The sequence below is a fragment of the Amphiura filiformis genome, chromosome 15 (genome assembly GCF_039555335.1).
Source record: "Amphiura filiformis chromosome 15, Afil_fr2py, whole genome shotgun sequence".
In the NCBI taxonomy this organism is placed as follows: Eukaryota; Metazoa; Echinodermata; class Ophiuroidea; order Amphilepidida; family Amphiuridae; genus Amphiura; species Amphiura filiformis.
The window spans coordinates 174,690-189,840 of record NC_092642.1 but is presented as its reverse complement, the minus strand read 5'-3'; the positions used below and the strand labels follow the sequence as shown (position 1 = coordinate 189,840).

Here is a 15,151-nt window from a genome sequence, read left to right as displayed (position 1 = left end):
TTATTTCTTAATTTGTGACATGATCTGGTCCATGGGGGCCAAAGGCAGCAAATTTGAAACTGTGATAAATGTAAAAATATGGAGTAAAAAAACAATAAAATACATAAGAAAATAGACATCAAAAAACTTCTTAACTTTAGAACCAAGTACGCTAGACCTTTGGTGTTTTCAGTAAATGGTAGCCTATTGTATGTATAATGTAATAATTACAATTTTCAAAAGTGCCTCCTTTGGCCACCATGGACCAGGTCGTGTCACATTTGGCTTTTATAATGAACACCTGAATACAACAATGACCCATGGTCCATGGCAGGTGAATTCAAGAAAACTCAATAAAACTTCTTTTAATTTCTTCAGAACTATCTTTGGTCACCAGGCTAACACTTGCACATGCGAATAAGAGGACAAAACTGCATTAAGCATGACAATTACCATTTACATTATTGCGTGAGGCAGAGGCTCATTTTATTCCATAGACTTGGGTCTTTGTTTAAAAATCACATGGACTTGGGCAATTTGACCTTGAATCACATTTCCCCAGTATAGGCCTAATCTAACTTTTTAATTTCTCACACATACTCCCACACCACTGCATGTACATCACCAAACCCCAACCTGTCCTCACCACCACAACAAAAGCCTGTCAGCACCCATAATCTATATATAAACACAGCCAAATTAAAAAGTTGCCACTAGTTCCATCCCCATAAATAATCAGACTCTGATGAGTTTACGGCAAAATAATTTATATAACAATTTTCTATACACTTTCCTTTGAATAATAAGCTTATTATTCAGCCCGAAGCAACCCGTACAGGAATCATTGTACACACTTGCCTGCGCACAATTAAAAGAGTGGGATATTTGATTTGCATTTTGACATGCATGGGTAATCCTTTAATGACAATGAAATTAGACCTCTCAGAAGTGTGTAGATGTTGAGAAGAGGTAATCGATTAACCTGCTGGCCTATTTAGACGACGTAATTCTTGGCACTCACACTAGCTCTGCCGCGTGATACAACTCCCTATGTCATTTTAAAAATTGCACAAATTTCCAAACAACGGTACCTATGCTCATGATGATTAAACTTTTGATATCAAATTTGGTATCAACCTTCGAAGGAATGTGTATAGAAAATTATTATATAAATTATTTTGCCATAAACTCATCAGACTCTGATTAAATGGGGATGGAACTATGGCAATTGACAGTAAATTGACAGGTTGGTGTCATCATGTGTTATAACCTTTTTCAATGTGAGTCAAACACACAAGTCAAATTCACCAGTACGAGTTTATCCTTCATCTAAAAGAGCATATAATTATGTTAGCCTAGCACAGAAATCTTCTATTGAAGAATTATACAGCTTTATTCTGTAATCTGTTTAATTCCTCAATGGAGTCTTTACACTAGTCATGAATTTCTTACACCCAACAATGGCAAAAGGGAGTAACTTGTTAGTGATGCAAACAGAACATACACACTTTTACAATATTAGGGCTGTTTGCCTCCTTTCACTATAATCTTATCTGTATACTTTTGACAAGAGTATAAAAGCGTACAACACCGTACATCGCAAGTTACTCTTTAGAAATGCACTTTTCTGTGATTGGCTGCTGGGGCGATCTGCTATTGCCAAGTGGAAATTTACGAATGAACTTTGACCTGTTCGCGTTGTTAGCTTCGACTTGGCAACATCACGGTAGTACAGGCTCATCAAAGGTTTACAGCAAAATATAATACTTGTTGCATGACATGTGCTGGGCATATTACAAGAAATCAAGAATCAATTTTAACTATAATCACATGAAAAGCATAGTCGCTTTCTCATACTGATGAATCTAAGAATACATAAAGAAGGTTAGAATAAAAGGTGCTATCTGCAGTAGCTGCCAGGTATCTTATTTTGATATTATGTTAAATGTATGATGCAGAAATTGTCAAATGGCTATAGGGCAGCTATTGCAGATAGGGCCTTCTTGTACTTAAGCCTCAAAATGATGGTATTTGCTGATCACATGGTCACTTCAAAACGAGGTTCAACCTGCAAAGTATGCGCTGTGTGTGTACGCCTGTCAAACGTGTGCTTTAATTACTGCATACGCTTTGCCAAAGCCTTCTGGCGCATTGCTAGAAAAGCGTGAAAAACAAGAATGTACATTTTGCGCATGTGTTTGATTGCAGGGAGAACCTCGTTTTAGTAGCAAATGGCGGATCTGTGTAAAGGGCGAATACTGCTTGTCAGTTACCTCAAGATTGGTAGCGACATCACTCACTGCATGTTTTAGGTTGCGTAGTCTTGAATCACATGCGCTGTTCTCAGAATCATTTTGACGTCACTACCAATCTCAAGTTGACAGTAGAGTGTTTATTAACATGCAGAAATCAGAATGATAGAGACTTTATGTCTTCAGTTACAAGTTACAATGGCTGTGTCCTTGACCAACAGCTCTTATGGTTGTAGTATCATGAATTGCACCATTGTTTTGTATGAGAAATTCCCAGTTTGACTTACAGGGCACACAGCCTTGGGATTCACAAGTTGGGATATATCGTGTTTTGTATTGTACCTCTCCAATTATATCCCACCTATTGAAATGTCTGTCATTAGCTTCTTCAACTCTTCTGTTGCCATTATATGCCTGCTGCAGTCAGGCTGCATTGCACTAGTCTTCATCACTACTTCATATGTAGGCAACTGGCATAATGCAATTGACGTCCAATTATCAATTGATCATTAAAGGTGGGTGAACCGATTGACAGCTTCATTCCCCCACTTTACCCCCATCAAAATGAAGATTTTGGTATCAGATATTTTTCTCATAACTCCTCAAATTTCAGACCTGAAATATATTTTGTTTAGATGGTATGAACAATAACATGGTAGTTTGATGATTACCAATCTGGAAGTTGTGTACTGTTCTATCGGCTAATGTGACACACATTTTTGCTTCTACAATCCAAAGTGTTGGAGCAATTTACTCAAAACTTGAAATAAGAAAAAACAGAAAATACCACGTATTACAAATGGGCTATTCCGTCTGAAATCCACAATCCCCCCGTGGAAAGATTTAATAAGATTTCCACAGAGTTGTTATGGATTTTAAATAGAATAGACACTATTGGGTAACTTTCATTTGAAATACTCCAGTATGGAAGATAAAGGTAAAGCCATATTCAAGGGGAGCATGGGCTTCAAAATAACCAACCATAGCCAATTCCATTTGATAAACATACCCCCTCTGTGGAAGACTTTTCTTAAATCTTCCACAGAGGCAAGGCATATTTCAAATGGAAGAGCCCAATCAGGTCACCCACCTTTAAATTAATCAATCCACATGTTCATGGTCTAACATCCCTACTTGCTCATAAAACTCTCCAGTCCTCCATATATGCCTCATATAGTTGACACCACCATCAATTGTAGCTGCTATTACTGTTCCATATTGCACTTTCAGTAGCCACATAAACCAAAACATTAGGAAGATGCCAGAAAACCATAGAGCGTAGTCAGGTTCTTCTGATACAACTGAAGGTACTGGACCGTTATAGTCGATGTCAGAAACATTTACTGATGTGTTTGCTACTAACCCTGTCAAAATGAACAAAACAAATAAAACAACTTTATCTAAGCATACTGTTATGATGACTGCATATTGCCAAATAGCATCCAACTATAAACTGCCTGTATTGTATTATTCTGTCTCTCCATAGTGCGACAATTTTTCACAGTAAAAAGTTGCTTTTGCTTTGGTAGCTACTTCATTTATATTGAGTTTGTAAGGACGGTTTATTGTACAATATTTGGCATTATACAAATATCATGAGGGGATAGATCTTTTTATAGTCTGTCACATGTCAAGTTCAGAGTAACGCCATGTTGGATTTCGCAGTGGTAGATTCAAATCAGTGCATTTACGCGGTTGCGTCACCAGAATATGGACAAAAAAATTGCCTGTTTATGTGTGTGTATACGACCCACTGGATTACATTATCGTGGGTGATTTGATTCTGCCACTGCGAAATCCAACATGGCATTTCTCTCAACTTGAGATGAGACACAATATTATCCTGCTGGATTTTAAAGGGCTCGGCAATCACCATTTCAAATATTTTTTGGAACATTGAATGCAGAGCCCTTTAAAACATTTATCCAAGTTATTGATGTTTCTCTGATAATCCATCAGTTTCTTAAGACTGGCAACTCATTCCACTGCTCACTGTCCTTTACACTTTGCACAGTGATCTCACCACACACATGCCAGTGAAAACATTCTGGCACTTTGCTTATAAATGCGTGCAAGAAAAGCGTGAAAAACAAAAATGCCCTTTGCCCTTATTTTGGTAGGAAGATGGCAGATCTGATCGTGCAGACTGTAGAGAGCATAGTGATGATGAGTTGGTCGAAATTGAAGATGTATAAACTGTTGGCCCCTGATCCTTATTGACAATATTGTCATCTCTCTTCATGATCCTGAGGTGGCCTACAAGTTACATAACATCTTTGATCAACTCATCACCACACCCTCACATGGCTGTGTCTAAAAGCCTATAAATGGACAGTGCACCTTTGTTTCATTTTTTAAACCACTAAGTTAGGAAAGAGATTTTTTTGTTTTGGATATAACCCCATTTTCAGAAGTATTTTTATTCGTACTTGCTCACGTAGCATTCTACATGACATGCCATAATGTATGATTTTGGTCAAATTAATTTTGCTATTCTTTGCCAAAAATTATTACATAAATAATACTTATAGTAACATCTGAGGTTTTTTTTAGGTGAAATGAAAGAAAACCAGGTAGCCGCTTAACTGTAGCTCTATGGGAGAATTGGTGAATAAAACCAGGGATCGGGCCCTTTTAATCAAAAACTCTTAAATTTGACTGTAATTAAAGTACTTCAGGCTTAGACTTTTACACCACTTGGTATTATAATCGTGCAAAAAGTAGAAATTCAAAAACAACTGAGAGCAAATCACATATTATTGCTTTACGAGCATGAAGGTTTCATCGCAAAAAATGTGTTCTTAAGAGGTTTGAATAAAAGGGGGGGGGGTTGCACTGCCATGAACTGCCAGACATGAAACATATTGCTTCAGAAAATACAGATGAACTTGTTCAAAGATTAATATAACGGTCTTGTTCTTTAATAAACAACACTTAAGATAGCGCACACATTACCAGAACCTGATCAAAGCACTTTACGGATGAAGAGGTTATCCCAGCATTACTCACCGGTATGATTTTGAAGGAATTCCACAAAACTGTCAAAGTTTCTCTCACTATAGTTGTATCTTATGACTGGTTTGTTGTTGTAAAAAAACAGAAAGTTGGGCACGGACACAGTTCCATATCTTGCATTCAGGCTGTGTAGGAATTAGAAAAACATATAAAGCAAACACAGGTAATTAGTATAGGCATAATGAGTGTAGGGTAGAAACAACAAGTTCTACGTATATGGAACCAAACGATGACAATTAAAAGTCAGAAGACAAGGTTGCTACTTTCGCACGCAGAGTAAAAGTTATGTAGGTTCCATGTAAAGTAATTGATTAAAATATCGCCAACCCAGACATAAGTCCTTGAATATGGCAAAAAGTTCCAAGTCATCAAAAACATCTACATCCAGTGATGCCAAGGTCTTCATCAATACTCGGGCACCAGCACTAAAAAGTAAAGTTTTGACTCCCATTGGTAGCTGGTGTGCCTATGAATTGGAATCCACACTAATTATCTCATTAAAACACATTGCATTAAATACCTTGGTTTAGTTTAAGGGGGTACTACACCCCTGTGGTAAATTTGTGACTATTTTTGCATTTTTCTCAAAAAATAATAAATCACTGGTAACAAAAGTTATACATATTATTGGGGCAAGGAATCCAATTACTACACTGAAATTTCAGTGACTCAAGACAAGTGGTTCAGTATATATGATAGGAAACGAGGTACATCCTAGCGGTACCATATTTCTTATCATAAATAACAAACTGCTTGTCTTGGGTCACTGAAATTCCAGTGTAGTAATTGGATTCCTTGCCCTATAATATACATAACTTTTGTTACCACTGTGTTATTAGTTTTTGAGAAAAATGCAAAAATAGACACTAAATTTATCGAGGGGTGTAGTACTCCTTAAATACATTGTACCTAATTTGGAGAGTCAATCAATTTCAGTTTCAGAATCTTGTTGTTGTTCATTGCACACAGATTGTCTTTATTTATGAAAAATCATAGAAAAACTAGTAAATGGGTCACCCCTTGGCCACTTCTGGGGGTAAGGTTAACTCATTAAAAATGGGTGACAGGGATGTGCATCCACATTTCCCCCATGAAATGATCCCCTTTTTGTTTGACTGAATTCACTGTCACCAAAAGACCCCTTTTTTCAAGATTTTTGAACAAATTCACACTCCACGTGTCAGTGTGAGGTTAATGTCATGTTTACCATAGGGGGTGTATGGATTTCAAATGGAATAACCCAATTTACCTTCTAAATTGAAATGCATCCACAGCAATCACATCAATATCTGCAAAGGCTCTGCCAATAGCATTGAAATGTGGTGCACTTGCCACTGAAAATTTACACCATGGTGCGTAAAACATGACAAAAACACAGTGTCCATCTGTTGTATTGGTACTGTTATCGGTTGCTGTAGGGGTAACATCAGCGTTGGATGTCACAATCTCCAAAAGTTCTGTAGCATTGACAATTCTGGCTTGAGCTATTGTCACGTTGGTGGCGCTTGTATCATTACCAACTTGTCTAGCAGCGCATGGATACTTTGGTTTGCCTGGTGATTCGTCGTTAGTTTCTTCGCTTTCAATGGACGTGTTAGTCCGATTTGGAGCCATCTCATCAATTTGATTGATGAGATTGTGTAAATCTTGTAAACCTTGGTCTAAAGTTGTCCAGTCTAACGGACTGGCATCAGGTAATAAATCCTCTTCATCGGCCCACTCTCTCTCAGTTCCATCTTCTTGACTATTACTAGTGGACTCAAGCTCAACATCATTTTGATCAGAACTAGTTCTGAATTCATCCATGGAATCTTGACCTGCCTCATTATCTACATCTAGCTCAGGTTGTTTTGTATCACTATCTGATGGTCCATCATTTTCTGTGGGATCAACTTCTTCTGTAGCTGTATACTGTACAAGCAGGCACCCTGTAAAAGACAAATGAAAATATAAGCAGGGCAGTGACATTCGTATTCAATCCCTGTATAAAAAGTGAAGTCCAGGGTCAGAATTTTGTTCCACTGTGACTGTCAGGCTTTGCCATTTGAGGAGAGCTTGAGCGATTGCTCCCCAACACTCCCCTCAAATAAAGCTGAGGAGAGCTTTTTATTGCTCACCTACCTTTGTGTGACAATAGTATACAGTACAGCAAAAATGCTCTCCTGTAGCACTCAAGGAGAGCGATTAGAAGCTCCCCTGCAAATTTCAAATGGCAAAGGCTGCTGTGCACGGGAATCAATCTTGATTTTTGCCCGCGCAATTTGCAGGAATCATTTGATTCTTGCCAATCAACTTCTGTGTATTCTACAAAAGTTTGCAAGAATCAACATTGATTCATGCAACTCTGTTTACGAAAATCTTTACAACCGATTCTTGGATTCTCGCCGAAATTCTGACCCAGGAAGTCACTTCACAGCAGTTTAATTGCCACATCAGAAGTTTGATTGACAGTTGCTAGGCATTTTCAGTGTACACACATGTATATTTACACGATAACGTTGTGTGTACTACTTTAATAGTAAAACAGACTTATCCCGTATTTGATTGACAGTTGCTGGGCATTTTCAGTACACCAAATTTCTCCAAGATGGCGGATGTTGAGTGCTATTATAATGAAAGACGGAGATAAAAGGACAAAATCACGTCTGACGTCACTGTCAATTAAAATCCCTACGATACTTGATTGGTTTTAGCACGTAAAAGGAAGGCCGCTAGCCGCCGCATTATCTGGTGTCGACCGGAGAAAAGGATTAGCAGAAAATGGGGGAAAACTACATACTTTTACAAGGCAAAAAGCAACTTTTCTGGACATTGTTGACATGATGCCTTCGGGAAAAAAAGTTTCCTGCTATAAAGACCTAACTTTTGAGATGGTTTGTATGTTTGAAGGTGCAAAATTAACAATAAGGCGCCTGATTATACCGCCGCGTTCAGCAAGTCATCATCCTGACACTTTTAGTCTTTTTATCTCTGTCTTTCATTATAATATCTTTGAGGACACACACTGGAGGAAGTGAAAAACTACAGGCTATACCCACCACCTGAGTGTAAACATTTAGAATCTACATATATATAATATAAGGACAAAATACGTTTCCGAGCAAAACATTTTTGAAGGATATGCCACTAGTAACAGAGTCGATACTCCTCCACTTTTATCTCTCAGTGGCCCGATTTCATTTGAAATTGAAGTTTAAGGTTCAAACTATTAAACTGTATCTTTAATAGTTAACAAGGAATTACTATTTTAGGATAATAGCTACGTACCTCTAAACCTATATGCCACTATGTGAAACGGAAAATTTCGAAAATCACTCTACGCCACTATGTGTTGCGACCGACGATATAACCTGGTCTACACACATAAAACAATATATTATAACCCCATCAGGCCTGAACCCCATTTGCCTTTATAGATCACTGGGTTTCATGAGAACCCATGAAAATAAACACCCTGGCCGAGTACTCAAGCTCAGTATGGGACCCCCATCAGAAAGATAAACAGGTGCCAGATTCACAACAAACATAATACAGGGTGTCTCAATAAAAATAGGCCCTGTGGATTGGGGAACATAACTTAAATGGCGGCAGTAAAATCAAAACTTTTTTTAAGATTCAAAAACCATGACGTTTCTTCTTTAAAATAGTGCTCTAAACATCAAAATCCATCCATGCATCACAGAGATAATTGGGATTTTACAAATAGACCCATTTTGGACCGTTCCAATGGGGCAATACACATTAAACACTAATGTGTTGCATTGTAGTTTATAATGGACAAAAAGAAAATGAAGTTGCTGGGTACACATTAAAAAAAATAACCAATCAAATAATCTCTAAAAGAATGTTTTTCGCACCTTTCTGTTTGGGTTAAAACAATATTCTTCAAACATTTCTCAAGCAAAAAGGCCAATCGGTCACTTAAGTTTCATAGTATACACATACATGACCAGAAAAACACGAAAAAGTGTTCTTTCCTAAGAATAAATCCACAAATGGTGTTAAGTGGCCAGAAAAACGCTAGTTGATGCGCAACTATATAGTGATTTTGCGTCAAAAATGTTAATCTATGCCTTATTCTATTGATATTGGTGTTGTTTTATATGTTATTGGTGCCAAAGAATCCATTTGCATGTAAGTTGCATAAGATTCAGGGCATCCGTATTCTTGGAAACTACCGTTTTATGTCAAAATTAGGATATGAGGGCGCTTTGCTCTTAGCCAGGGTTCGAATTCGGCTGTATCGCATAGCAGTTTGCTCCACATTTTGAAGTAACTGCTACCCAATTTTGCATTTGTATAGCACTTTTTATAGTGCTTTAGTATATGGAAGTATCCTGATTATGACAAATTAGCCAAAAACTGCTACGCACAATTTTTTAACGAATTCGAACCCTGCTCTTAGCACGCGCACGCTCTTTCAACTGTAAAATTTAGTGTCGTAACTATGAAGATAATCATAAGTGGCATCTGACCAAGAAATTTGATCTTTTTACGTGATACGGTTTGACTTTAACACCCATTTGAACATTTCATGGAACGCTGTCATTGAAATGTACAGGGGTCAATGTACTTTCATACCGTGTACATTTCAATGGAGGGCTTCATGAAATTACAAAAAACAGTGCCACGGTCAAACGAAAAAAAGTTTAATGCCCAAATTTCTTGTGGAGGTTCCACCTATGATTATCTTTATAGTTATGTCAACAAAATTTTCAAATGGAAGAGCGAAATCGAATTTAATGCAAAGCGCCCTCATACCCTAATTTTGACATAAAATGTTTCCAAGAACATGGATGCTCCAAATTTTAAACAACTTTAAAAAACGGATTCTTTATCACCAATAACATATAAAACAACACCAATATCAATAGAATAAGGCATAGAATCATATTTTTGATGAATAATGACAATTTTCAGACCCCCCTCAGACCCCCCTGTCCGAATAAGTTTTTTGGCCGGCACCTTCTCATTTTTTGGCCGATTTCAGTGAAAAAAGGTGTCAAAATGCTCAGGAGAAATAAGCTTGAGCCCCCAGCTTGAGCCCTAAGGAATCTGACACATCACCCTTTTTTACCCCTCTATAACCGACCCCTATTTGTATGTGTTATTATTAATGTGCATTCACATACAGACTTAGCCGTCAATACGAAGAAATCGTTGCTCCAAAAATGATTGCAAATTACACATTTGTAATCATTTTTCACCACAAAATATGATATGAAAACACAGGTGAGCAACGTATGAATATGGAGAGGTGAAACAGGTTGTTAATTATTGTCAATATTAATATTTTGCGACATTTATAATGAAAATAATTAACACTGAAGAAGACACCCTATGGCACCTTCTACAACTTGAGAACAAGTCCTCAAACGATCGAAATTGGTGTAATATGCACTTTCAGTTTCCCATGCGTTTGAATGGGAATTATTTTGCCTACTCGCCACAAGTTTAGGGAGCACATTTCTTCAATATTTTGACAAGTTGACATCAAATGTTCTAGTATATTGTTTGGCAATAATGTCTTTTGCCAATAGTACGTCCAACGTTGTAATTTTGTGTTTTTGATCGCAAAGATCGGATATTTTTATTTCCGATTCCAATTCTGCACTCTTCGCAACCTTGGGTGGAGAATTCGGCAGAACTTTGACGATAATTTTGCTTTTTGGACACTAAAATGCATTCGATCCTTAATTTTGTTTCAACCGAATCTTGATTTAGCAAGCACAATAAGGTGAGTGCCAATTTTATATACCTTTGATGAAATTTTGAAGAAATTTTTCGAATATCTGACCTGCGCAAACCGTTAAGTGTGTATTTTCCATAGACAGACAAAATGGTGTGAGCGAGTCTAGACATGACCATGATGACAGTGTTCGAAATATGCCTCAAAAAGTTACAGGCCAGCCGGGCTTGACCTTAAAAAATTACTGGCCAGCCGGGCCGGCAACTAGATGCCAGTCAGAAAAGTTACCGGCCAGGCCAATAAGTTACAGACCAATGGCCGGCTGAACGGCCCTATTTCGAACGCTGCATGATGACCGTCCATGCATGCATGATTACTGAATTGATGTGACATTGTGATGACGAAAAAAATGTCAACTTTTATTTTAAGCTTACTTCAACATGTTCAAGTTCAATTTGAAGTAAGCTTAAAATAAAAGTTGACATTTTTTCGTCATCACAATGTCACATACACACTAAAAATGCAATTTATAGACAGCATAAAATCATACTTACCACCAAATAATAGCATTACTAAAAGCTTCATTTTTATATCAAATAATCGCACAGAATCTGTGCAGAATTTTACCATCGTCATCTCTCTAATTTCATTGTAAATAGTAATTTAACCTTTGACCAAAATTTAATTGAACTCTGTACTTTGAACTCTGCTATGAATGATTCATGAAGAAGATGAGTCCACAAAACCACCTGATGTTATGAACCAATCAGCGAAAAGCCGGCTTATAAGTGGCTGTTTAATCAATTGATGCTACTTCCTACTAAAATGCGAATGTAATACAGCGCCCTCGCTGAATATTGACAGATCGCCAGGGAGGGAGTAAACTGAAAGTAACATCCTTACAACCTTCATTCATCGCATATACCGGTACTCATTATCCGTGATTCGCACATGTGATTAGCATGTATAAACTAACGACCTTTCCGCTGTAGCGAATAAATTGAAGACTTGCCAAGCCCTGGTAGATCAGCTGTTTTTGATGAAAAGCTGGAGAATTGACTGAATATTTCACGATTTTCAGCTTGGATATTCTGATCCGCTGTGGGGAATCTTCGTTGGCGTGCTGGAGAAAGTTGTGAAGTGCTTCCACTCTTATCCAGGTCACCGTTTTTTCATCAGTCGAGGCAGGTCGCCATCATTTTTTTGCCAGACACTCCCATCTCACCCATTTTATAGCAGCAATCAACATGGCTCATATCAATTCCACCCGTGTTTCTTTTCAACATAAAACCCTCTTTGAATTCGAGAAAGGGTTCGACCATGAGTCCAAAATGTCCTGGTTTCAGGAAAACTGGACAACAGCTTTTACATACTGTGCACTATATGTGGTGGTCATTTTTGCTGGTCAAGAATACATGAAGACCAGGCCACGGTTCAACTTGAAAATCCCATTGACTATATGGTCTACTTCGCTAGCTATCTTCAGTTGGTTTGGAGCTGTAAGACTTTGGGCAGATTTTGTTTATTTCGTTCAAACCTATGGCTGGAAGGCTTCGATGTGTGATCCTATTTTCTACAAAGGTGTTGTTGGGTTCTGGTCATGGCTTTTCGTTCTAAGTAAGCTCCCCGAACTAGGTGACACTATTTTCATCATCTTGCGAAAGCAGAAATTGATCTTTCTCCATTGGTACCATCACATCACCGTTCTACTCTACGCTTGGTATAGCTACGCTTGCTACGTTGCTCCAGCACGTTATTTTGTTCTAATGAATTTCACTGTCCACGCTATCATGTACACCTACTACGCTCTGAAGGCCTCCAAATGTGTCCGCATTCCACCTTGGGTCAACATATGCATCACATCCCTCCAACTAATTCAGATGCTTGTGGGATGCGTTGTCAACGGTTACGCATACCTCTTCCGTAAACGCGGCGAATGGTGCTCCACCACTGATTCCAATCTCCAAGTCTCGTTCATGATGTACTTTAGTTATCTAGTACTTTTCGCGCATTTCTTCTACATCGCCTACGTGGATAAGAAGAAGGCAGGCTCCAGCAGTGCATTCGCTTGCAAGTCCAGTTTGGATAGAAGGATCTCAAATGGCGAAGTTTCTAAGAAGGAGCAATGATGTCATTTGTTTTCAGATCATCTGGACTTAAGACTGTTTTACTTTAGTGCTTATTTTGCCTCTGCGAATTAGTGACATTTATCATTGGATAATGTTTTTGTGGGATCGTTCCACTTTCCATCTACGCGTGCTTTCAAACAAAGTGTGGGTTTACAGAACAGCTACGTCAAGAACATTTTTGTGTCACCGATTCAAAGAAGTTTATTTGCGATATATTTTGTACATAATTTTGAACAAAATGAAAATAGTGTGTACAGGTTGTCTTATAATATATTGGTGTTCATGCAAATTGTATACAGGCATCAATTCATCATGAGCTATCAAAAACATGTTTTTTTTTCAAAAATAGTATTTATAATGTATAGTGTTTAGTAATTTAAAATGATGAAGAGAATTTAAAAAAAATGATGTGCTGTCCGGAATGTCCGCTCCAGCATGCCATAGAAACAACAGATGGTTCAAAGAAAACTTGTAGAAAAAGAAAAACAAGTGTTCTGAACAAATTGGGGAGGGGGGTGGGGTAGTGGAAAGGGATCAATGGGCCTTCAGAATGGGAATTCAGTGTTGGACAGAAAGGGTGCAACCATAAATCTTAGCTGACCCATTAGTAGCTAAATTCAAATTCGTGGTTGTTGGACAGCACAACATTTTTTATTCTTACCTGTAAACATTACAGTAACCATTCAAAACATAAATACCCTACATGATATATGTAACATGGATCCTTGGAGTGCTATGTTTTTAACTGGGAATGATGTTGGGCAAAGTCAAATGGCTATAAATTAGATGTCTAGTATAATAATAGTATTTGTTGAGATTGTACGTAGGTTAGTATTGCAGACTGTATTTCTAAATTCTGGTACATAGTATTAGAATAATTATTCGGAGCGATTGCCGAATAGGGTGCAACTCGACTAGTCTTATTACGAGACTGCCCTAACCATAACCCCTAACCTTAACTCTGTAAACAAGGACTGGACTCAAGTCTAGCAAGTTGCACCCTATTCAGTAATCGTACCAATTATGTATAAGAAAAATTTCAACAAAGCTTTTCAAATGCTATACATTTTGAATCTGGGTGCTTAGGCCCTGTCATCATCATATAAGAGCAAGTCTATTTTTTTGATGTGAAAATCATACTTTTATCATGGCTATAATTGATTTCTTACTGAATACCGGTATATATTTTACCAGTATGTGAAAAAGGGGACAGACAGAAGGAACAAATTTGAAGGGAGTTAGCCATGCTGCAATAAAGGTGAATCATGGATGATGAAAATGATTTGCTCAATGAGAAGACAGGCCCACCTTTTACTGTGCAGTTGATTAAAATATCACAATTTAGTGTTCCAAGAAGCTGCAGCAGTGGTGTACATTGCACGGGGGAAGTTGCCTGCTCCCAAATTGGATACCGGTACTGGGACAAATGGGATGCTTCACCATTTTTTCCTTGAAAAGTTAATACTATGTGCTAGACTGCCAGCAAGCTTCAAAATAACCAGACACCCAGCAGCCTGCCATTTAAATCCAATGGTCATAATATTTGGGCTCCTGGTCCACACCAAAAATCATATCAACCAGGCTCTACATTTTTTTAAAAATAGAGTGCTAGTTGTTAAAACAGGTTTTGTACCGGTATTTAATGTGTACAACTGAAATTCAAATGACACTTTAATGGATTTAAAAATGGCTCCTGGTTCACTATATAATCTCAGGACCAAGAGCTGCTTTTGGCTCCTGGTCCAGAGCCTATTTTGAGGCTTGACTGCCAGTAAGCTTACTCCTCATGTACCATACACCACTAAGAAGCTTCTATGTGCCTTTCATTTCAATACCAATTGCAACTGTAGTTATTTTTTTATTTTTCATCATTATATTCACAAAGCAGTTTGTACAATTCCAGTACTTGTTTCAAGTTGTTTGTTTTATGGGAGCAAAATGTTTACATAAAATGGTGGCAGGCCACCAGGAATAAAAGACCAAAATGCTCCATGATTTTGTATTCTTATTGCATAATTTGCAAGTTATGTAGCAGACATGCCAGTATTCAAACTTGTGTAAACTGAGACCTTTTTATACATACATAA

At 37.7% G+C, this 15,151-nt stretch overlaps 2 protein-coding genes across 2 annotated transcripts; one reads left to right on the top strand and one right to left on the bottom strand.

Annotated features, from left to right (window-relative positions):
- Positions 1 to 1,434: 1,434 nt before the first annotated feature.
- LOC140171110 (uncharacterized) lies at positions 1,435 to 11,619 on the bottom strand. Its single transcript, XM_072194277.1, has 4 exons — positions 11,490 to 11,619; positions 6,496 to 7,174; positions 5,241 to 5,371; positions 1,435 to 3,595 (listed from the first exon to the last, which is right to left on the bottom strand). Exons 1-4 carry the CDS (start codon positions 11,569 to 11,571, stop codon positions 3,333 to 3,335), a joined length of 1,155 nt encoding a protein of 384 aa, XP_072050378.1. The 5' UTR covers positions 11,572 to 11,619; the 3' UTR covers positions 1,435 to 3,332.
- Positions 11,620 to 11,807: 188 nt separating this feature from the next.
- Positions 11,808 to 13,573, top strand: LOC140171111 (very long chain fatty acid elongase 6-like). The gene has a single exon (XM_072194278.1). The coding sequence runs from the start codon at positions 12,183 to 12,185 to the stop codon at positions 13,062 to 13,064; it is 882 nt and encodes a 293-aa protein (XP_072050379.1). The 5' UTR covers positions 11,808 to 12,182; the 3' UTR covers positions 13,065 to 13,573.
- The last annotated feature ends 1,578 nt before the right edge of the window (positions 13,574 to 15,151 follow it).

Coding starts and splice junctions, on each gene's coding strand:
- LOC140171110 (XM_072194277.1), bottom strand. CDS start 11,571: ATGACGATGGTAAAATTCTGCACAGATTCTGTGCGATTATTTGATATA. Junction 7,175..11,489: donor AGTAATGCTATTATTTGGTG/GTAAGTATGATT, acceptor TGTCTTTTACAG/GGTGCCTGCTTGTACAGTAT. Junction 3,596..5,240: donor ATTCCTTCAAAATCATACCG/GTGAGTAATGCT, acceptor TCATTTTGACAG/GGTTAGTAGCAAACACATCA.
- LOC140171111 (XM_072194278.1), top strand. CDS start 12,183: ATGGCTCATATCAATTCCACCCGTGTTTCTTTTCAACATAAAACCCTC.